A 23,426-nucleotide genomic window follows, 5' to 3' on the forward strand; every position below is an offset into this window, starting at 1 on the left:
TTGCTCAATGGGTTGTGCCGTGAGCTGTGGTGTAGGTTGCAGACGCGGCTCGGATCCTGTGTTGCTGTGGCTCTGGTGTAGGCCAGTGGCTACAGCTCCGATTTGACCCCTAGCCTGGGAACCTCCATATGCCGCAGGAGCGGCCCAAAGAAATAACAAAAAGACCAAAAAAAAAAAAAGACATTCAACTTTGATTTTAAAAAAGAAAATCTCTAAGTAAAATAAGAACAAGTATTTTTTAACCAAAAAGTTAACTTAATACTCAATGATGAACATTATATTTCCTTTATATACATGAGGAAGATAGGTTTTTTAATTTAATATTCTCCATTAGTCAATACAAGCAGCAGAAGCAGCAGCATGAAACTGGAAGAGAAGAGGTAAAATCACTTAAAGATCTGAAGAGGAGTTCCCGTTGTGGCTCAGTGGTAACGAACCTAACTAGTACACATGAGAACATGGGTTTAATCCCTGGCTTTGCTCAGTGGGTTAAGGACCTGGCATTGCCGTGAGCTGCTGCGGAAGTCAGACATGGCTCGGATGTGGCATTGCTGTGGCTGTGGTGTAGGCTGGCAGCTGCAGCTATACTTCGACCCTTTAGCCTGGGAACTTTTATATGCCATGGGCACAGGCCTAAAAAGACAAAAATAAATAGAGAGATAGATAGACAAATATCTGAAGGAAAAAAAATGTAAGGTATTGAGACGACATTTTTTAAAAAGGCCTAATTCATTGGAAAAGCATGACAAGTTCTTGGACAGAAAAATCTCAATACCAAAAAATATAAACATCCATCTGCTAAGTGACAAAATGATCCATTATGGGTACTCAGTACATATAGAATGTGACAAACGTTGACATAAAATCCCTATCAAATAGTCAAACTAAAGTATTTTCACATGACCCCACCCCCACCCCTAATCGATTAATTGTGTTTTAAAAAACAAAAAAACTGAACACAAAAAACCCTTCCATTCAAAAGTGTATTCTTCACATAGGAGGAGCATCTCAGCAGTAGGAATTTTGGCCAAAATCCCATCCTCTGGACTCCAGAAAAACTAAGTTACGGTTCAGGTGCAAATTCCAACTTTTAGTTTAACATTTTTGTTAAGCAAATGGCCTTGGTTACATGCTAACTATTCTCTCCCTACTTAGCATGAAAAGAAAAAATGAGATCAAGTTAAAATTCATGTTACTACTTAGAACAGCCTCTTGGTCTTAGTACAGTACACAGAAAAGTGACTCCTGCCTTTTGGTATCAACTATGTTCATGCCAATGGTCTAGAACAATGAGCTGACGAAAACCACACATGTGCAAAGTCAGATGAGCCACGGTTGTGTCAGAACAGGAATTGTCAGTCCCTCCCCAGGACCCAATCCTGTAACTTATCTCATGGCAACAACAGCTGCCCTTAGAGACATCATTTATTTCTATATCTTCCCTTAAGTAACTTACTTCTGCAATGTCTTCATTTCCTCATTTATAAAATAGGCATGACAGCAACTGCCTACTGGCTTTCGGGATTATCAAAGAGTTCAAATGAAAACACAGGTACGATTGCTTTGAAAAGGTTAAAAAGTGCTCTGCAGATGTACTGTTCTCACGTGGCCCAGAAGTCATGATGGAGGGCCAAGCCACTCACCATGGGCTGATCCTCATCAGTGGAATTGGGAAGCAGGTGAAGAAGACAGTGGCAAGGAGAAAGGGCTTCCTCCCCCACACATCAGACAGAGCGCCTATGAGTGGGGCACTCAGAAAAGAGAGCAGGCCCTGGAGAAGAAAGCAGAAGCAAAAGTCATATTTATAACGGGATCTCCCAATTACTTGTAATTCTTAATTTCCTAATGCATTTCTAAATGCTCCAATTCACTTCAGTGGCCCCCAAACATAACAGTTGGAGACATTAAATACAAAATATCATTGAAAAAAAATTCTAACAAAATCTGTAAGCATGCTGTTTAAAAGGGAAGAAAGCGATAAGAGCTTGTTTTCTGGAAGCAACTGGAAAAGAGAGGTGATGCTATGTGTGTGTGTTACGTATATAAATAAATATATATAAACACACCCACAGTGGACCCTTAACATGATACACACCAAGCTTACGGTAAGAAGCTAGAAACTTAATTCATTTTAATAAATATGTATATAGCATATCTATTATGTGCAAGGCTCTGAATCAACTGGTGAAATGAAGACACTCGAATGAATACATACCTTCTGCTCTCAAAGGGCTTATAAACTAATAGGGATTAACAGGATGATTATGCAGATACTAAATGTCCATAAGACAAGTAGATTCTCTTTCCAACAAAGTTAAAGTTCTATCTGCCTAGTGAACCTACGACAGAGATAATGCAAGCTGCACAAGAGTTGAGGCTAAGGGGAAGCAAGAACACCACGCATAAGAAAAGGAAGTAAGGAAACTCACATTTACCACTTCCTCACAATTTGCTAGTCACGCTGCTGGCCGGCCACTTCCATACCATATCTATGTGAGGGCCCTTTATGGTGGCCACACACCTGCCTCTCAGACCCTGCTGGTGCCACGGTCCTCCCTTCACCTGCTCTGTATGTACAAACAGCCACCACCTGCCTTAGGAACATAGCCTCTTCTGAGTTCTGTGCCTACAGCCAAATGGACTTCTCTACTTGGGACATTTAACACTCACACTGCTCCCTATATACCTGAGCAAAGGTCCACACTTGCCATTTTGGCTAAGAAGCGGTCTAAAGCTTTTCCATCATTCCTCCATTCCCCAAGATGATCTTTCAGATCATGCTTTTGTCTCTATCCATCCCCTACTATGACACAGTTCAGCATTTCTTGCTTGGATTGAAATAAAGCCACTTTAACTGTCCCCTGCCCCTGGTCCTACTTCCCTCTAGTCTGTCTTTCACATACTCCCAAGAGCAACCTTGATGAGATGCATATGTCAATTCTTTGATATCTTGTTTAAACCCAGCAATGATCTCTACTGTGCAGAGTTTCAATTCTTCAGCAGGTATTCGTGGATGAAGTAATGACTGTCTGAACTTTGCTTTTAGAAGTTCCCACTGTGGTGCAAAGGGATTGGCAGCATCTCTGGACTGCTGGGACACAGGTTCCACCCCAAGCCCAGCACAGTGGGTTAAGGATCCAGCGTTGCCATAGCTGCGGTATAGGTTGCAACTGCAGCTCAGATCTGATCCCTGGCCTGGGAACGCCATGTGCTGCAAGATGGCTAAAACAAACAGAAAAACAAAATGAACTTTGCTTTTAAACAGTTCAAATAAAAATGAGTGAAGGAAGGGAGTTCTCTTATGGTGCAATGAATTAAGGATCCAGTGTTGTCACTGCAGTGGTTTGGGTAGTTGCCACGGCACAGGTTTGATTCCTGGCCCAGGAACTTCCACATAACACAGGGGCAGCCCCACCCCAAAAAAGAGTGAAGGAAAACCAGGATAAAACCAAGAGTGGGAAAATGCTGATCTATAATGAAACTGGATGATAAATACATGGGTGTTTATTATATTATTCTTTCCTTTGTGAACTTTCATAATACTTTTAAAAAACTCCTCAGCATAAGCACAAATAGAACCGTCCAAAAGCTGGCACCTAACACACACCCTAAGCTTTGGCTAATGCAATATTTCTTAGGTTTTCTGAACATCCCATGTTTCTTTGTGCCAATGAGCATTTACTTGCAAAGGCCCCTGCTGTGCCTGTATATACTTTCCACACTTGGACCTGGTAATCCACTAGTCACTCTTAACAACTATGGGCAAGAAGCACCTTGTCCTCTTATCTATTTTCTTAGCTACTCAAGCAGAATTAATCACACTAGTTTTGGAAGGCTGCAAAATAAACAATCCCCACCCACCCACCCCAGACGTGGTACACCCTATTACAATTACTTGTTGTCTATCTTTGCTATTGGATTAGAAATTGAGATTAAGGTCAGAGGGATGGTTTCTTTTCATCCTGTATCCCTGGTGCCTATCACAGGGCCTGGTAATAAGGGCTTTTAAAGAGGTTTGGTAAACTGAATAGAACTTGCAAGAAGAAATCAACACACAGTAGCTTCCAAGGTGACACCGCTGAGAAGAAAAGGAATAGGATTTTAAACCCCTATCAGCCACCAATAAATCAGAGTCAATGGGCCAGGAGACAAGTAAAATGAAATAAGGAGAGGTAAGAGGAAGACTCAACAGAGGGCAGACAGCTAAGGAGAAAAGACTTTCGGCTCCTCTGAAATAAAATATTAGTCCATGTTCAAACCTTGTAACTTCTAAGCCATGGTGGATTACCAGGGCATTTAGTCTATTCTTACGTCAAGAGAGTTAAATGACTTCGCTTTTTTTTTTTATTATTCTTTTTGCCTTTTCTAGGGCTGCTTCCCGCGGCATATGGAGGTTCCCAGGCGAGGGGTCTCATCGGAGCTGTAGCCACCGGCCTACGCTAGAGCCACAGCAATGCAGGATCCGAGCCACATCTGCGACACACCAAAGCTCACAGCAATGCCAGATCCTTAACCCACTGAGCAAGGCCAGGGATCGAACCCACAACCTTGTGGTTCCTAGTCGGATTCATTAACCACTGCACCACAACGGGAACTCCTGGATCTTTTTATCTTTATTACATTAATAATGAAACTAAGGTTAGGAAGGATAAATTATGACTAAGATAACACAGTTAATATGATGTAAAACAGAGATTTTTAAAGCTAAAGCAATCTACAGCCATATTCATTCCTCTGTGTTTAAGCTATATGAAGATATCTTGCCAGAGCTATGCTTTGCTGTAGAGTTCTCTCATTATATCCCACCCTTGAAACAACAGCCAGTTATTAAACTATATAACTCCTTATTTAAATTCAATAAACTGAAGTTCAATAGTTGTTGAAGTTAAGTAAGTCTTTGCCCATGCCCATGATTCAAACAAATACCTTTTATGTTTTTTTTAGAGTAACACTATGGATGGCTCTAAGTGAACGTGTAATAACATGCCTGCTGGCTTTAGGGTGCAGACTTAGTTGGGTTTTTTTTGCAGAACCAGAATAAAACACATTTTATTAGCTCCACAAGACAAAATTAAAAGATATATGGAGTATCCTCTACAAAGATCTACTCTAAGGATAAATTTATGTTCTATTGGAGTTCCTGTTGTGGCTCAGTGGAAATGAATCTGACTAGTATCCATGAGGACGCAGGTTCGATCCCTGGTCTCATTCAGTGGGTTAAGGATCCAGCGTTGCTGTAAGCTGTGGTGTAGGTCGCAGACGAGACTCAGATCTGGCATTGCTGTGGTTTTGGCATAGGCCAGTGGCTACAGCTCCTCTTCAACCTCTAGAGCCTGGGAACCTCCATATGTCATGCGTGTGGCTCTAAAAAGACCAAAAAAAATGTATGTTGTATTTTTATCAATGTCTTTTCTCATTTATTTATTCTTTTTATCATGGAGATAAAAACTGCTCACAAACTGGTGCTTAAATGAACAGATACCAGATTCCTGATAATACTCCTCCTCCTCTCAATGAATATTAAGAGCATCTTGTTTCATTTTATTTAAATTGCCCTGTTTTATTTATGCTATTGTTGTAAGCATCCCAAATTCATTTTGTAAACAGGTAAAGAATAACAGGCCTTCATTACAATTAAGGCTGCTCAAAGCTATGAATTCAGCAAATTTCTACGGCTGAATTCAGCAAATTACTAAGGCATAATTTTAAGTGTGCTGTTCACCACCAAGTAAAATTACGTAGATAGATATTATCTAAGTTGAAACAGTCAATTTAGATCCTGTATCAATATACTCTACTACAAAGTGGGACTGGAACATTTATTTTAACCCCTTATTTATAAGCTTTTCTGAAAATATTACACTGAAATTTAAATAATGAATTAAGGCTAATTAAATGAGAGCTCAGAAAATTGTTTTTTTTTTTTTGCTTTTTAGGGCTGTACCTGTGGCATATGTAAGTTACCAGGCTAGGAGGCAAATCAGAGCTGCAGCTGCTGGCCTACATCATAGACCACAGCAATGCCAGATCCGAGCCTCATCTGCAACCTAAACCGCAGCTCATGGCAACACTGGATCCTTAACCCACTGAACAGGGCCAGGGATCGAACCTGAGTTCTTGTGGGTACTAGTTGGGTTCATTACTGCTGAGCCACAATGGAATTCTCCAACTAAATCTTGATGCTTCCTTCTTCAATCTCAAAGTCTGTCTCCAAAAAAGACATTATATTCTGCTGATAGAGCAATTAAAAGCTCACATAATTAAACCTTTCAAATACTTCTGTGTACATATTAATAAAAATAAGTAAAGTAATGCTTTTACCAGTGCCTTATGGATTTGCATTGTATTTTATTTTCTCTTTGATAAGCTGCCTAGAAATTTGATTTACAAAAGTTACAAAAGTAATCATTTCCCTAAGTCTCATTTAAACTTCCAGAGTTAAACTGCTAAGGATTGCTGGCTTTGGCTCACTGTATACCTCACAAAAAATCTGTTCTTACCTTTACACCTTGAATGAGACCATTCATGAGGAATGTGTGTTGAGGAAATGTTTCATGTAGAACCTACAAAAAGCAAATAAACATCAAGACAAATTTAAAACCAAACTAAAGGGAAAGATTTCTGCCTCTGTTAATGGCAGGCTAGGTAAATAAAATGAACCGAGGAATGAAAAACTTTAAATATCAGTGAAATAAAGAAAAGACCCTAAAAACATGAAAAGATAATAAGATACTGAGACAGAAATCAATATAAAGCAAGAACCTACGAACACCCAGCATTCAGTTGCTTTTACTACAAAAGTGTTTGTAGCAAAAATAAATTGTTACATTGGCTACCTCCTCAACCACCAACAATATAATCATGCACTACAGAGTTACACAAACTCAGGTATGGACCTGCAGCTCAGCTTCCTGCCCTAGGTAGTCTAGAAAACCTCAAGCCTTAAATTTGGATTGTACTGATCCAGACTGGTAGCACCTTCAGAGATCAAGAAGAAAAAAATCAACAATCATTTCTGAAAAGGCCATCATCTAGCCTCCAAATCAACTATACATGTATTTTTTCAAGCATAATGATAAATACATAATCAAAGGTAATCAGATACAAAAGTAAATCAGAAATCGTGAACCAGAAAACACCAACAAACAAGCAAACAAAAATATAAAACATAAACTGACCATCAAAGACCTATTTTGGAATTACTCAACATAGACTTTAAAATTAGCATGCTTATTATTTTGTTGAAAAATATACAAAATAAGTTTTGCAGCAGATTAAAAGCAAAAGAAATTTTAGAACAGAAAAAAATTAAGTTAGAAACTCAATGGATATGTTTAACAAGATTAACGTAGCTTAAGAGAGAATTAGTGAACCCAAAAGTAGGTCATAATGCAGCAAAGAGAGACAAAAAGACAGAACATAGAAGAGAAGCTGCAGGAGTTCTCACTGTGGCACAATGGGATCAGCAGGACCTCTGCAGCGCCAGGACGTGGGTTCAATCCCCAGCCTGACACAGTGGATCTGGCGTTGCTGTAATTGTGGCATAGGTAGCAACTGTGGCTTAGAGCTGATCCCTGGCCTGGGAACTCCATATGCCCTGGGGCAGCCAATAATGAAAAAAAAAAAGGGGGGAGGAAGCTCCCTTCCCGCTGAAGTGGAAACAAACCCAACTAGTATCCATGAGGATGCGGGTTCGATCCCTGGCCTTGCTCAGTGGATCAGGGATCCAGCACTGCTGTGAGCTGTGGTGTAGGCCAGCAGCTGTAGCTCCAATTGGACCCCTAGCCTAGGAACTTTCATATGCCATGGGTTTGGACCTAAAAAGCAAAAAAATAAAGGGGGGGTGTGGGGTGTGGAGAGAGAGGATACAGGAGTTCCCAGCAAGTTAAGAATCTGACATAGTTTCTATGAAGATGTGGGTTTGATTCCTGGCCTTGCTCAGTGGATTTAGGATCCAGCATCGCCACAAGCTGCTGTGTAGGTCACAGATGCATATCGGATCCAGTGTGGCTGTGGCACAGGCGGCAGCTGCAGCTTCAATTTGACCCTGGCCCAGGAACTTCCATATGCCACATGTGCAGACATAAAAAGAAAAAAGAAAAAAGGAATGAAAAGGAGAAGATACAGCCTTTAGTTTCATCCTCTGAATTTAGTTTCCCTAGCAATCAGATGGGGCAGGCATATTTCTGAAGCCCAAGGGTCAGAGTTGTTTCTGAAGCCCAGGTATCAAATAAAAGGAAGCAAGAGTCTGCTGCTGCAGTCACCAGCTTTCAGCTAGTTTGTCAATCAAAGTCAACCTTGTCCTCTCCTCAGTCAGGCAAGCAACACTCCTCTCTGTACTGGGCTTGGTAAAACTGTCAGAAATTGCACTGACTCCTCTCTCACCATGCTTTACCAATTCTCTATTTGTTTTCATGAATCTCATTTTCACTCATTCCTAAGCCATTTCTAGATAATTTACGTATTCTCCTCTGTAGCTTTTATTCTTTTTATAAAGTAGACCATAGGCAGAAATCAACAGGAAGAAATAAACAAAAGCATGGAGTGAAAATAAGAGAGGAGACACACAGAGGATCCAAAAAGAAAATCTGACAATTAAACTTGTCCAGTAATGACAATGAGGCAGAGCAGTATTTCAGGAGCCAATGGCTGAGAATGAACTTGAATCTATGACAGACATCAATGTGAGATAAAAGCGGCCTAACAAATTTTAAACAGTATAAGAAGAAATATACACACACAAAGTAAAATTATATGAGTTCCCACTGTGGCTCAACAGGATTGATGGCATCTCTGCAGTGCCATGATGTAGGTTCAACCCTAAGCCCAGAGAGTGTGTTAGAGGATCCAGCATTGATTCCTGGCCAGAGAACTCTATAGGCTGAGGGGTGGTCAAAAAAAGAGAGAGAGAAAAAAAAATCTATAGAGAACCTTATTTGGTTCCTAAAAATAGCCAGAGAAATACAGATTGCCTTCAAAAGAACAACAGCTGGACTTTTTTGTAAAAGTAACAACTGAACCGAGCAAGACAAGGAGCATGCTGTCCTATCAGTAATATGATGAGAAAAACAAAAAAAACACCAACCTAAAATTCTATACCCAGTTAAAATGTCCTTTGAGAACAAAGACAAATATATACATTTTTTTGAGCTGGTAAAAACTAGTTTATTAACTTACAGTAGTGAGTTTACTAACTTATAGATTCTGGCAAATAAAATATAAAAAATATATTCCCAGAAGAAAACTAAGCCAGATATAAAATAAAGAGCAAAGAAAATGGTAGATATAAATGAACAGTGATGCTACAGAACAAAAATGAGTCTTATAGGTTTTATTTTCAATTATACAGAATTAAAATAATAGCATTAGCATAAATGAAGTGACTACAAAATGTTAAATTTATTTACCTCACTTATACTAATATTATTATCCTGGTTGAGGGTAAAGATATTGATTAATATTAGACTTTGATACATCTGCATGTAATGCCATGGCAACCACAAAATGACAGGAACAGAGAATACTTCCAATATAATAGGAGAAAATTTTGCTAACTAGTCAATGCTAAAGAGGGCAAAAAGGAAAAACAACAACTTAGAACTGTGGTACACAGAACAGAATGATGAGGTAACTGAATTCACAGAGACTTAATACATCAGTTAAAAGTCAAAAAAGTATACCAAGTTTTAGATAGAATCTGAACCACAGGATTTGGAACCACAGACTCTCTTACACATTGCTGGTAGAAATCTGTATTAGTATAATCACTTTGAAAAACAGTTTAGCAAAATCTGGCTAAATCAACGTTTGCACACCTATGATCCAGCAATGTTTAACCACAGAAGAAAGTGAGGTGCACGGACACCAAGACATGTACAAGAATGTTTACAGCAAAACTGTTTAAACAATGGAAAAACTGAAGCAAATGTTTACCACCAGAAGACAGAAAAATAATTTGTGTTAAAAGCATACAATGGGAGCTCCCACTGTGGGTCAACAGGTTAAGAACCTAAGATCCATGAGGATGCAGATTCAATCCCTGGCCTCGATCAGTGGGTTAAGGATACGGCATTGCTGTGAGCTGTGGTGTAGGTTGCAGATGCAGCTTAGATACCACGTTGCTGTGGCTGTGGTGTAGGTTGGGAGCTGCTGCTCTGATTCAATCCCTAGCCCAGGAACTTCCATATACTTCAAGTGCAGCCCTAAAAAGGAAAAAGAAAGAAAAAATGAAGAACAAGAAAAAGAAAAAAAAAGTGCACAACAGAGAAAGAGGAAGCCCCAGAATAGAACATGAGCATTATCCATGTGATACCACTTTTATAAGTTCAAAAATAACCAAAATTAAGTGATAAATAAAACCTATAACTGTGTGTTACTATATAAAATAATGTGAGCTAAAACTAAAAAATAATCAAGTAAATGATAAATAAAAAATTCAGAATCGCGGGAGTTCCCGTCATGGCTCAGTGGAAACGAATCCCACTAGTATCCATGAGGATATAGGTTCAAACCCTGGCCTTGCTCAGTGGGTTGAGAATCTCGCATTGAGTGGCTGTGGTGTAGGCAGGCAGCTGTAGCTCTGACTCGAACCCTAGCCTGGGAACTTCCAAATGCCTCGGGTTCAGCCCTAAAAAGCAAAAAAGAAAGAAAGAAAGAAAGAAAGAAAGAATCATGGTAGAAAAGAAACAAGCAAAGAGGACACAACTAGAAATAAACTATTGTTGGGTTATGCATGAGTTTACAGCTGTTTGCCACTTCCTTAAAAAATATGTAACAGAAATAAATTTTTAAAATGAGGCTAAAACATAAAACAAGGGAGAATGAATATTTCAATCTATGTAACATGAACAAAGAGTTATGATTAATCTAATTCTATACACTTGAAGTCCTATGAATTATAAAAAATGGGGGGCAGGATAGGGCAACTGTCTCTTAAGTTTAGATGGTTTATCTCTGAAGGTTTTTTTTTAAAATGACATTAAAATGTACTCACAGAAATGATTTATCTAGTCCCTAAAAACATGAATTTTAAGGTTCAGAAAAAGTTGGTCATCTCAGCTACTGGCATCTGAACTTTAACTGCTGTACTGAGAAAAACAGAAATGTAAATAAGGACACCAAGTATCTCAAGTGGAAAACTTTTCAGAAAAATCTTCCCTTAATGACAAATTTCATAGGATAGAGATATAGAAATTTTCTTTAAAGAAAAAGGAATACAAACAAATATTAAAACTATTTGTCAAATGTATCACAATAATATGGTAAAACAGCAAAACCCAAGAGTCAGTATATTTTACAAGACAATTCTCCAATCCTGAATGTGCCGGTTATTTATCCACTGTCTTTCACCCCCTTGTTTTTCCCTATTATACTTTGTCAGACCAAGGCTGAGAGCTTACAGAAAATTTTCAAACTCCTCCTGTCCATGCGTTTCCTCAGTTTTTGCTAGTGGGAAACAGGGTTGGAGGAGTGTTGGTGAACGCTACACCAATAACTCCAGGGGCTGCCTTCATGCAGTCAAAGGGACAGCAATGCTGATCCTCTGCTGATCCCAGCTTCATCCTCACACTCCGGACCTCTGACCTCCCCTAAAACAATTCTACAGTCAAAATGGTTCAAATGTGCATTCATTATCTGGTGATACAATCTAAGAATAAGAGATAACCTCTTTAAATCTGGCAAAACCATATCCCTGTATGAGAGAACATGGATTTACTGACCTGCACATTAAAATAAATAGATCTAAAAGAATTACTGGCAGTAGGACAGACTGTTTCTGGGTAACAGAGCCATGCCATAGGCAGATCCTCTAAAAATTTTCAATCTGTGCTTTTAAAAACTTTTCTACTTTTTCTTATTAAAAAAAGACAAACATAAAAGTTTTGTTAAAGAAATAAGTAAAACAAAGTCAATAATTTTTTTTCACAGAGGAAGGACTAAACACTTCATAAAATAAAGCAGCTGTAAAGAAAACAGCAATATTCCAGACTTTTTATGATATATTCAAAATTTTAAAAAATACAGTACAGCAGGAGTTCCAGTCGTGGCTCGGTGGTTAACGAACCCGACTAATAACCATGAGGTTGCAGGTACGATCCCTGGCCTCGCTCAGTGGGTTAAGGATCCGGTGTTGCTGTGAGCTGTGGTGTAGGTCGCAGACATGGCTCAGATCCCACATTGCTGTGGCTCTGGCGTAGGCCAGTGGCTGCAGCTCCGATTCGACCCCTAGCCTGGGAACCTCCATGTGCCGCAGATGCGACCCTAAAAAGACAAAAAATAAAATAAAATAAAGCAATAAAAACTTAGCTACTAAAGATAATAGCACAATAAAGTAAACTTTAGTTATTAAAAGTATATTAAATATCTCAGGTAAGAACAAGCTTTCATTTTAAATATCTTTCTATACTAAAAAATTCAAGAACGATATTGCCTTTACTCTTGGGAAGGACTATAGTAAACATAAAAATACAATGGCATTTGCTTAAAAAAAACCTTCAGAAAGTTTGGAGAACTGAACTGACTTCCAGTACAATGAAGCTAGTAAACATCTGTATGTGTGTATAAATATGACAGAAAAAAAGTGAAACTAATGTACAGCATTCACTATTTACCTGGAAAAGTGAAGCAATTCTGGATGATATAGAGCAGATGGGAAAAGGCTGAGAAAGAAATAGTCAAATATGCAGGTAAAAAAAGATGTTTGAAGTTATCTTTTCAGAATCCACCGGGCAGGGCGGGGGGGGGGGGGGGGGGGGAGGGGGAGTGCGGACCCAGAATTGGAAGAGGAAGAACATCCATAACTGACTAGATTATTAAAAGGTTATTAACAGGTATCTTTTCTCAAAGCTGCTGACCTTTACATATGTCCCCAGGATGAGAACCATAAGCACAGTTCTCTGAAGTGGGACTTCTAAGTGGTATTGGATACTTGCAGAATTGAATGGGGCTGGAATTCAAAACTAATAAGTCTCCCAGGTGGCTTATGGCTGCCAAAAGTGGCAAAAAGCCCTACTATAAATCAGTACTATAGAGGAAATCCCAGAGCACCAATACTTTCAGAGCTTCTATAAACAATCCTTGCAATTCATTATTACAGAAGATGGATTTCCACCTGGGCTGGAAAAAAAAAGAGTCACTCTAACTACCAGAGATGTCTAGACAATGACCAGCAAATTGGCAAAGTTGTCTCATAACATATTTTCCAAAGTGAGTTGGTTGCCAATGTGTAAATTTCAGGAAATTCCACCAAACTCGATATTATTTTCTAGCATCTCATAGAAAGTCAGAAGATTTCAAAACATGGAGCCTGAACTACCATGTTACCAAATGGCTAAGTAGATAGTGGCTGCTGCAGTAGCAGCATGTATTCCAATGGCAACACCAACCCAATTCTTACCCTGCCTCTCACTTGTGTAGCCTCAGAAGACATTTGGTTTCACAAGCACTGATCTACCATTTCATTTGTAAATATAAATACATAAAAAATTCCACAAAAGAATTTGAGGAAAACCACTAAAAGGCACAAAAAAATAACACAAAAAGGAGTTCTCACTGTGATGTGACAGAATCAGTGGCATCTCTGGAGCACTAGGACACAGGCACTAGCCCAGCACAGTGGGTTGCCACAGCTGCAGTGTAGGTCTCAACTGTGGCTCAGAACTGATCCCTTGCCCAGGAACTCCATATGCTTCAGGGCAGCCCAAAACAAAAAACAAAAACACAAAAAGGTAAAGATAAGGGAGTTCTGGTCCTGGCGCAGTGGTGAACAAATCCGACTAGGAACCATGAGGTTGCGGGTTCGATCCCTGCCATTGCTCAGTGGGTTAACGATCCGGCGTTGCCATGAGCTGTGGTGTAGGTTGCAGACGCGGCTCGGATCCAGCGTTGCTGTGGCTCTGGTGTAGGCCAGGGGCTTCACCTCTGATTCGGCCCCTAGCCTGGGAACTTTCATATGCCACGGGAGCGGCCCAAGAAATGGCAAAAAGACAAAATTAAAAAAAAATCAACTTCATTACCAAATAACCAAATCATGGTAGGAAGCAGAAGAAAGCTTTTTTTTTTGGTCTTTTGTTGTTGTTGTTGTTGCTATTTCTTGGGCCGATCCCGCGGCATATGGAGGTTCCCAGGCTAGGGGTTGAATTGGAGCTGTAGCCACCGGCCTACGCCAGAGCCACAGCAACTCGGGAGCCACAGCAACTTGGGATCCGAGCCGCGTCTGCAACCTACACCACAGCTCACGGCAATGCTGGATCGTTAACCCACTGAGCAAGGGCAGGGACCGAACCCGCAACCTCATGGTTCCTAGTCGGATTCGTTAACCACTGCGCCACGACGGGAACTCCAGAAGAAAGCTTTAAAACAAGTGTAGGTGTTCTCCATAAGAGTCAAGAGGATGCTGCATGTATTCAAAACAATACACTGCACAAGGTCCTGCACCAATCAAAGCAAAACAAGTAAGCAAAGTCTTCAAGAATTTTTTACAGAAGATAATACTGAAAGATGAAGACGAGCACTAGAATGTACACATAAAACCTACCTAAACTATAAAGATGAATAAATGAATTTAGCAAAATTACTAGATTCATGGTCAAGACACAAATATGAATTGTTTTATGTACTAAAAATGAACAAACAGAAAATAAACCTTTACAATAGGATCAAAGCCCAAATACCTAGTGGAAAATACATGCACCGAAAAATGTTAGCTTCAGGAGGAAGAGATGGCAGAATAGAAGGACTGGAGCTCAACTTCTCTCCTAAAAACAACAAAATTCACAACTAAAGACTGAGCACTCTTCACCCAAATGGATTGGAAACCTTAAAAAATATACCCTACTCCAGAAGAAAAACAGGAGGACACATCAAGAGGTAGGAGGGATGATTTCGTGATATAAACAACCCCATACCTCCCAGGTGGGAAGCTCCACAGATTGAAAACTAACTGGTTCACAGAGACTCACCTACAGGAGGGAGAGTTCTGAGCCACACATCAAACTCTCACATGTGGTGATTCTGGCACTGGGAGAAAGAGCCCCCGGAGCATCTGGCATTGAAGGCCAGTGGGGCTTGTGCACAGAAGCTCCACAGGACTGGGGGAAACGGAGACCCCTTTCTGGCATTGAAGGCCAGTGGGGCTTGTGCACAGGAGCTCCACAGGACTGGGGGAAACAAAGACCCCATTCTTAAAAGGCACACACGGACTTTCACGTGCACTGGGTCCCAGGGCAGAGCAAGGTCTCCACAGGAACCTAGGTCAAACCTGACTGCAGTTCTTGGAGGACATCCTGGGAAAACAGGGGTGAACGTGGCTTGTTGTGAGGGAAGGACATTGAAGGCAAAGCTCTCGGGAATATTCAGCAGCCATGCCTTTCTCTGGAGGTGGCCATTTTTGGGAAAATCTGGACCCACCAATCAGTCAGCTGCTGAGAAGCCCCAGGGCAAACAACAATCCAGGTGGGATCACAGCCCCACCCCTCAGTAAACAGGCTACCTAAAGACCCCTCAGGCACACAGCTCCCTCTAATCCCATCCAGAGACTAAGCCCCACCCACCAGAGGGATTAGAATCTGCTCCACCCACCAGGGGGCAGGCATCAGCCCCTCCCATCAGGAAGCCTACAACAAGCCCCCATACCGACTGCAGCCACAAGGGGGACAGATATCAGAAGTAAGAGAGGCTACAAAAGGTCACCACACCAAAAGCCTATACAAATGAAAAGACAGAGAACTCGAACTCAGATGAGGGAGAAAGGAAAAACCTCAGAAAGGAAAAACAGCTAAGCCATGAGGAGATTCTTAGCCTCCAGGAAAAAGACTTTAGACTGTTGATGCTGAAGATGATGCAAGACATTGGAAATAAACTGGAGGCAAAGATGGATAACTTACAGGAAACACTGACCAAAGAGATACAAGATAGAAAACTTAAACAAGAAGAGATGCAAAACACAATAACTGAAATAAAAAATTCACTACAAGCAGCCGACAGCAGAATACAGAAGGCAGAAGAACGAATAAGCAAGGTGGAGGACAGATTAGAAGAAAATACAAATGCGGAACAGAAAAGAGAAGAAAGATTGAAAACAAATGAAGAGAGTCTCCGAGAACTCTGGGACAACATTAAATGCACCAACATCCGTATTATAGGGGTGCCAGAAGGAGAAGAGAGAGAGAAGGGGACAGGAAAAATATTCTGAGAGATAATAGCCGAAAACTTCCCTAGCATGGGGAAGGAATCACTCACTCAAATCCAGGAAGCACAACGAGTACCATATAAAATAAACCCAAGGAGGAACACCCCGAGACACATATTAATCAAACTAACCAAAATTAAAGACAAACAGAAAATCTTGAAAGCAGCTAGGGACAAGAAACAAATAACATACAAGGGAACCCCGATAAGGCTATTGGCAGATTTTTCAGCAGAAACTCTGCAGGCCAGAAGGGAGTGGCATGATATACTCAATGTGATGAAAGGAAAAAACCTCCAACCAAGATTACTCTACCCAGCTACTCTACCCAGCAAGGCTCTCGTTCAGATTTGAAGGAGAAATGAAAACCTTCACAGATAAGCAAAAGTTGAGAGAATTCAGCAACACTAAACCAGCCTTACAACAAATACTAAAGGAACTTCTATAGGCAGAAAAGAACAAGAGAAGAAGGAAAGGAAAAAGAGCAGCAAAAACAAATACAAAGTTATTAATAAAATGGCAATAAGAACATACATATCAATAATTACCTTAAATGTGAATGGACCAAACGCCCCAACCAAAAGACATAGACTGGCTGAATGGATACAAAAACAAGACCAAAATATATGCTGTCTTCAAGAGACCCACTTCACTTCTAGGGACACACACAAATTGAAAGTGAGAGGATGGAAGAAAATATTTCATGCAAACAGGGATCAAAAGAAAGCTGGAGTAGCAATACTCATATCAGACAAAATAGACTTTAAAATGAAGAATATTTTAAGGGACAAAGAAGGACATTACATAATGATCAAAGGATCAATCCAAGAAGATGATATAACAATTTTAAATATCTACGCACCCAACACAGGTTCACCACAATATATACGGCAACTGCTAACAACCTTAAAAGGAGAAATCAACAATAACACAATCATAGTGGGGGACTTTAACACCCCACTTACAGCAATGGACAGATCAACCAGACAGAAAATCAATAAGGAAACACAGGCCCTGAATGAAGCATTAAACCAGATGGACTTAATGGACATTTCATCCAAAAACAACGGAATACAAATTCTTCTCAAGTGCACATGGAACATTCTCTAAGACTGATCATATCCTGGACTACAAATCCAACCTCGGTAACTTTAAGAAAATTGAAATCATATCAAGTGTCTTTTCCAACCACAATGCTATACGACTGGAAATAACCACAAGAAAAAAACTGCAAAAAAACACAAACACGTGGAGACAACAACATGCTACTAAACAACCAATGGATCACGGAAGAAATCAAAGAGGAAATTAAAAAATACCTAGAAGCAAATGACAACGAAGATCAACACTCCAAAACCTATGGGATGCAGCAAAAGCCGTTCTAAGAGTAAAGTTTATAGCAATACAAGCCCACCTCAGGAAACAAGAGAAAGCTCAAATAAACGAGCTAAGTTTACATCTAAAGCAGCTCGAGAGAGAACAGACAAGACCTAAAGTTAGCAGAAGGAAAGAAATCATAAACATCAGAGCAGAAATCAATGAAATAGAAACAAAGAAAACCATAGAAAAGATCAATGAAATGAAAAGCTGGTTCTTTGAAAAGATCCACAAAATTGATAAACCCCTAGCCAGACTTATCAAGCAAAAAAGAGAGAGGACTCAAATCAATAAAATTAGAAATGAAAAAGGAGAAGTAACAACGGACACCACAGAAATACAAAGGATCATAAGAGACTACTATGTGCAACTATATGCCAATAAAATGGAAAACCTAGAATGGACAAATTCTTAGAAAAGTACACTCTTCCAAGACTAAACCAAGATGAAATAGAAAACATGAATGGACACATCACAAGAACTGAAATTGAAACGGTGATTTAAAAACTTCCAACAAACAAAAGTCCAGGACCAGATGGCTTCACAGGCGAATTCTATCAAACATTTAGAGAAGAGCTAACACCTCTCCTTCTAAAACTATTTTAAAAAATTGCAGAGGAAGGGATACTCCCAAACTCATTCTATGAGGCCACCATCACCCTGGTACCAAAACCAGACAAAGACTCCACAAAAAAAGAAAACCACAGGCCAATTTCACTGATGAACATTGATGCAAAAATCCTCAACAAAATACTAGCAAACCAAATCCAACAATACATTAAAAGGGTTGTACATCATGATCAAGTGGGGTTTATCCCAGGGATGCAAGGGTTCTTCAATATCTGCAAACCAATCTGTGTGATACACCACATTAACAAACTGAAGAATAAAAACCATATGATCCTCTCAATAGACACAGAAAAAGCCTTTGACAAAATCCAACACCCATTTCTGATAAAAACCCTTCAGAAAGTGGGCATAACGGGAACCTACCTCAACATGATGAAGGCCATATACGACAAACCCACAGCGAACATCATTCTCAATGGTGAAAAGCTGAAAGAATTCCCACTGAGATCAGGAACAAGACAAGGATGTCTGCTCTCGCCACTACTCTTCAACATAGTTCTGGAAGTCCTAGCCACGGCAATCAGAGAAGTAAAAGAAATAAAAGGAATCCAAATTGGAAAGGAAGAAGTAAAACTATTGCTATTTGCAGATGACATGATACTATACCTAGAGAGTCCTAAAGACTCTACCAGAAAACTGTTAGAGCTCATCCATGAATTTGGCAAAGTCAAAGGATACAAAATCAATACACAGAAATCGACGGCATTTCTATATACTAATAATGAAAGAGCAGAAAAAGAAATTAGGGAAGCAATCCCGTTTACCATCGCATCCAAAAGAATAAAATACCTAGGAGTAAACCTACCTAAAGAGACAAAAGACCTGTACTCTGAAAACTATAAGACACTGATGAAAGAAATCAAAGATGACACAAATAGATGGAAAGACATACCATGCTCGTGGATGGGAAGAGTTAATATTTTCCAAATGACTATACTACCTAAAGCAACCTACAGATCCAATGCAATCCCTATCAAATTACCAAGGACATTTTTCACAGAACTCGAACAAAATATTTTAAAGTTTGTTTGGAAGCACAATAGCCAAAGACATCCTGAAAAAGAAAAATGGAGCTGGAGGAATCAGGCTCCCGGACTTCAGACTATACTACAAAGCTACAGTCATCAAAACCGCATGGTACTGGCACAAAGACAGAAATACAGATCAGTGGAACAGGATAGAAAGCCCAGAATTAAACCCACACACCTACAGCCAACTCATCTATGACAAAGGAGGCAAGAATATACAATGGAGAAAGGACAGCTTGTTCAATAAGTGGTGCTGGGAAAACTGGACAGCCACATGCAAAAGAATGAAATTAGAACACTCCCTAACACCATACACAAAAATAAACTCCAAATGGATTCAAGACCTAGATATAAGACCAGACACTCTAAAACTCTTAGAGGAAAACATAGGCCAGACACTCGCCGACATAAATGGCAGCAACATCTTCTCAGATCCACCTCTTAGAGTAATGACAGTAAAAACAAAAATAAACAAATGGGACCTAATCAAACTTCAAAGTTTCTGCACAGCAAAGGAAACCCTAAACAACACAAAAAGACAACACACAGAATGGGAGAAAATCTTTGCAAGTAAATCCACTGACAAGGGATTAATCTCCAAAATTTATAAATACCTTCTGCAACTCCATACCAAAAAAACAAGCAAGCCTATCAGAAAATGGGCAGAAGATCTGAACAGACAGTTCTCCAAAGAAGACATACAGATGGCTGAGAAACACATGAAAGAATGTTCAACATCACTCATTATTAGAGGGATGCAAATCAAAACCACTCTGAGGTACCACCTTACACCAGCCAGAATGGCCATCATCCAAAAGTCTACAAACAGTAAGTGCTGGAGAGGGTGTGGAGAAAAAGAAGACCTCTTACACTGTTGGTGGGATTGTAAATTGGTGCAACCACTGTGGAAAAGCAGTATGGAGATTCCTCAGAAAACTAAAAATAGAACTACCATTTGATCCAGCAATCCCACTCCTGGGCATCTATCCAGAGAAAACCACGACTCGCAAAGACACATGTACTCCAATGTTCACTGCAGCACTATTTACAATAGCCAAAACATGGAAACGACCTAAATGTCCGTCGACAGAGGAGTGGATCCAGAAGATGTGGTACATATACACAATGGAATATTACTCAGCCATTAAAAAGAACAAAATACTGGCATTTTTAGCAACATGGATGGACCTAGAAACTATCATGCTAAGTGAAGTCAGCCATACAATGAGACACCAACATCAAATGCTTTCACTGACATGTGGAATCTGAAAAAAGGACAGACTAAACTTCTTTGCAGAACAGATGCTGCCTCACAGACATTGAAAAACTTATGGTCTCCGGAGGAGACAGTTTGGGGGGTGGGGGATGTGCTTGGGCTGTGGGATGGAAATCCTGTGAAATCAGATTGTTATGATCATTATACAACTACAGATGTGACAAATTCATTTGAGTAATAAAAAAAAAAATTAAAAAAAAATTTAAAAAAACAACAATGTTAAAACCTAATTCAGAGAAAGTTTTAAAGGCTGTGTAATGAGAATATACCATGTATCTTAGAGGACTCAATACTGGTAAAGATGTTGGTCCCTCTCAATTTATAGGCAATGCAATCACAAACACATACATGTAAAAGAAAGAACTTGTATCTAGTACATACAAAGAACTCCTACAAATAACAAGAAAAGGACATACAATTCAATTATTTTAAATGGATTAAACACTTGAGCTAACACGTCACAAAGATATTTACATGGCAAATAAATATACATAAATGAAGTTAACTTCATTATTAGGAAGATACAAATTAAGGCTACACTCTCCACATCAGAATGATTAAAATGAAATACCAACTGTGGGTGAAGATGTGGAGCCTGGCTGGTTGGAGGGTAAACCAATTCAACCACTCTGGAGAACTCTTGACAGTATATTGCCCAAATTGAACAAAATCCTGCATTGTTCCTCCTAGGTATACTTTACAAAAATACAAGAAAAATGTATACACATTCACCAAAAGACATATACAAGAAATATCACAAAAGCAATAGTTGTAATAGGTAAACATAGGAAATCCAAATGTCCAACAACAAACAGAATGGATTTCAAGTCATCTGTTAAAAAGAATTCACAGGACTCAGAAACTGGTACACTCAGTTACAATTATAGCAAAAGATATAGCTCAGAACTCAAACTCACTGTCCTTGCGTGAAGCTCAGTAGCTTTAAAAAAAAAAAGTGCTTCTCAGTTTGTTGTGTGCCTTTGGTCGAATTCCCAGAGCACTGAAATGGTTTTGACCGGTCTGCTCAGCTTCATTAGAACAGAATTTGCTGAAGTCTTACCATGTCAAAAGCCAGAGGTCTGACAGCAATTTTTAGAACAAAAAATGAACTTCACCTCTGAAACATGTGAAACACTATCAAGTGTAATGAGAGTCTCGAAAGGAAAGGAAAGAGATTTGAAAAAATGGCCACAAACTTCCCTTCAAATTTTTTTGGTCTGTTTTTTAGGGCTGTAACTGCAGCATATGGTTAGGGGTCCAATCAGAACTGTAGCCGCTGGCCTGCACCACAACCACAGCAACACCAGATCCGAGCCGAGTCTGCAACCTACATTACAGCTCATGGCAATGCCGATCCTTAACCCACTGACCTGCCTCCTCATGGATGCTAGTCAGATTCGTTTTCCGCTGAGCCACGACAGGAACTCCCCAAATTTGATTTAAAAAAAATAATAATCTACAGACTCCAGAAGCTAAACAAATCCCAAGTAAAGTAACACAAAAAAATCCACACCTTAACATATAACATAGTCAAATTCTTGAAACACAGAGAGAAAATCTCCAAAGCAGCAAGAAAAAGGAAATTAGTTAGCACTTATAGCAGGAACTAAAAAAATTATTCTGTAAAGGAACATACGTTACACAGTAAATATTTTAGGGAAGATGGCATGTGTTGCAACCACTCAACTCTGCAATTGTAGAACAAAAATTGCCACATTCAATTAGCATCATTGTGGTCCAACAAAATTTTACTTGTGGATACTTACATTTGAATCTCATATAATTTTTATGTGTCACCGAATACCTTCTTTTGGCATTTTCCAACGATTAAAAAATTAAGAAAACATTCTTAGTACTCAGACCACATTAAAAACAGACAGTGGGCCAAATTAGCCCTGTAGGCCATATTTTGCAGACCCCCTAACATAAAGAAAACAATACTATTACTAGCTGACTTCCCATAAGATATTATGGGTTCCAGAAAGCAATACAAAGATATATTAGAAGTGCTGAAAAATCTTTAAAAAACACAAGGCACACCAAATATTTTATATACCAAATTTTAAGACAAAGAGACCCAGCAATGGTTACCTTGTATTTCCAGGTCAATTATTCTTTTAATTATATTAAGATGGAAATCAGCATTTTTTTTAAGCACTCACAATTTATAGATATAAAAATATGCTACAGACTACAACATATAACACACAATAATAGGACAGAAATAAATGCCAAAGTTCACTGCAATTGATTAGCCAATGCTCATTATATCATAACAGTCAGCTGTGCAGAAGAAAGCAAAGATTTAATACACTGTCATTATATAATACAGATATGTTCATGGAATGTTACTTTCTGAAAACTTGGTCAAAACACCAACATGAAACTGTCAAAACCATAAGATGAGCCTGGAACATCTTGTGAATCCAGAAGGCAAGATAGTCTCCCTGTGACTATAGTTAGAACTTTACTTTCTTTTCATGTGCAGAGCAAATCATGCCTCAAAGTGCCTGTGTATTATGCTAAAAATGCCTCACAAACAGCCCTATCCATTCCATCTACCTCAGCTCCCAAGAGGAGAACACTGATAAAGCAATGGAAGCAGAAGAGCTGGACTGTGGAGCAAATAAGGGGCTGATGAGATAGACTATATGTTTGTTGAATGAACACATATTTTGAGAGTTAGTAAGAAGGGAAAGGAAAACTGAATGTGGCAGGAAAGTGTTTAAAGAGCCATACAGAGAGAAAATGCAGTGGTATGGAAGGAATACAGAGTCCTTGAAATCTCTAGCAGGATTCCAGGAAAGTCGGCTTGCAAAAGAAAGTCTGCAAATTGCAAGAAATAAATAATAAAATTCTTCACTCACAGGAATTAATAAGAAGTATATCTTTATTGAAAAAAGTGTCCTATTTAAATATAGCTGAAGAC

The 23,426-nt window shown here is 39.3% G+C and overlaps 1 protein-coding gene across 1 annotated transcript in view; it reads right to left on the reverse strand.

Annotated features, from left to right (window-relative positions):
* The window catches only part of MFSD14B (major facilitator superfamily domain containing 14B), a 55,084-nt gene that overhangs the window by 19,998 nt on the left and 11,660 nt on the right, over positions 1–23,426 (reverse strand). Inside the window, exons 3-4 of the mRNA XM_047754943.1 lie at positions 6,501–6,563; positions 1,644–1,771 (exon numbers count right to left, since the gene is read on the reverse strand). Of these exons, the coding sequence (XP_047610899.1) occupies positions 1,644–1,771; positions 6,501–6,563 (191 nt within the window). The remainder of the gene's footprint in view (positions 1–1,643; positions 1,772–6,500; positions 6,564–23,426) is intronic.

This window comes from Phacochoerus africanus, chromosome 12 (genome assembly GCF_016906955.1).
Source record: "Phacochoerus africanus isolate WHEZ1 chromosome 12, ROS_Pafr_v1, whole genome shotgun sequence".
Lineage (NCBI taxonomy): Eukaryota > Metazoa > Chordata > Mammalia > Artiodactyla > Suidae > Phacochoerus > Phacochoerus africanus.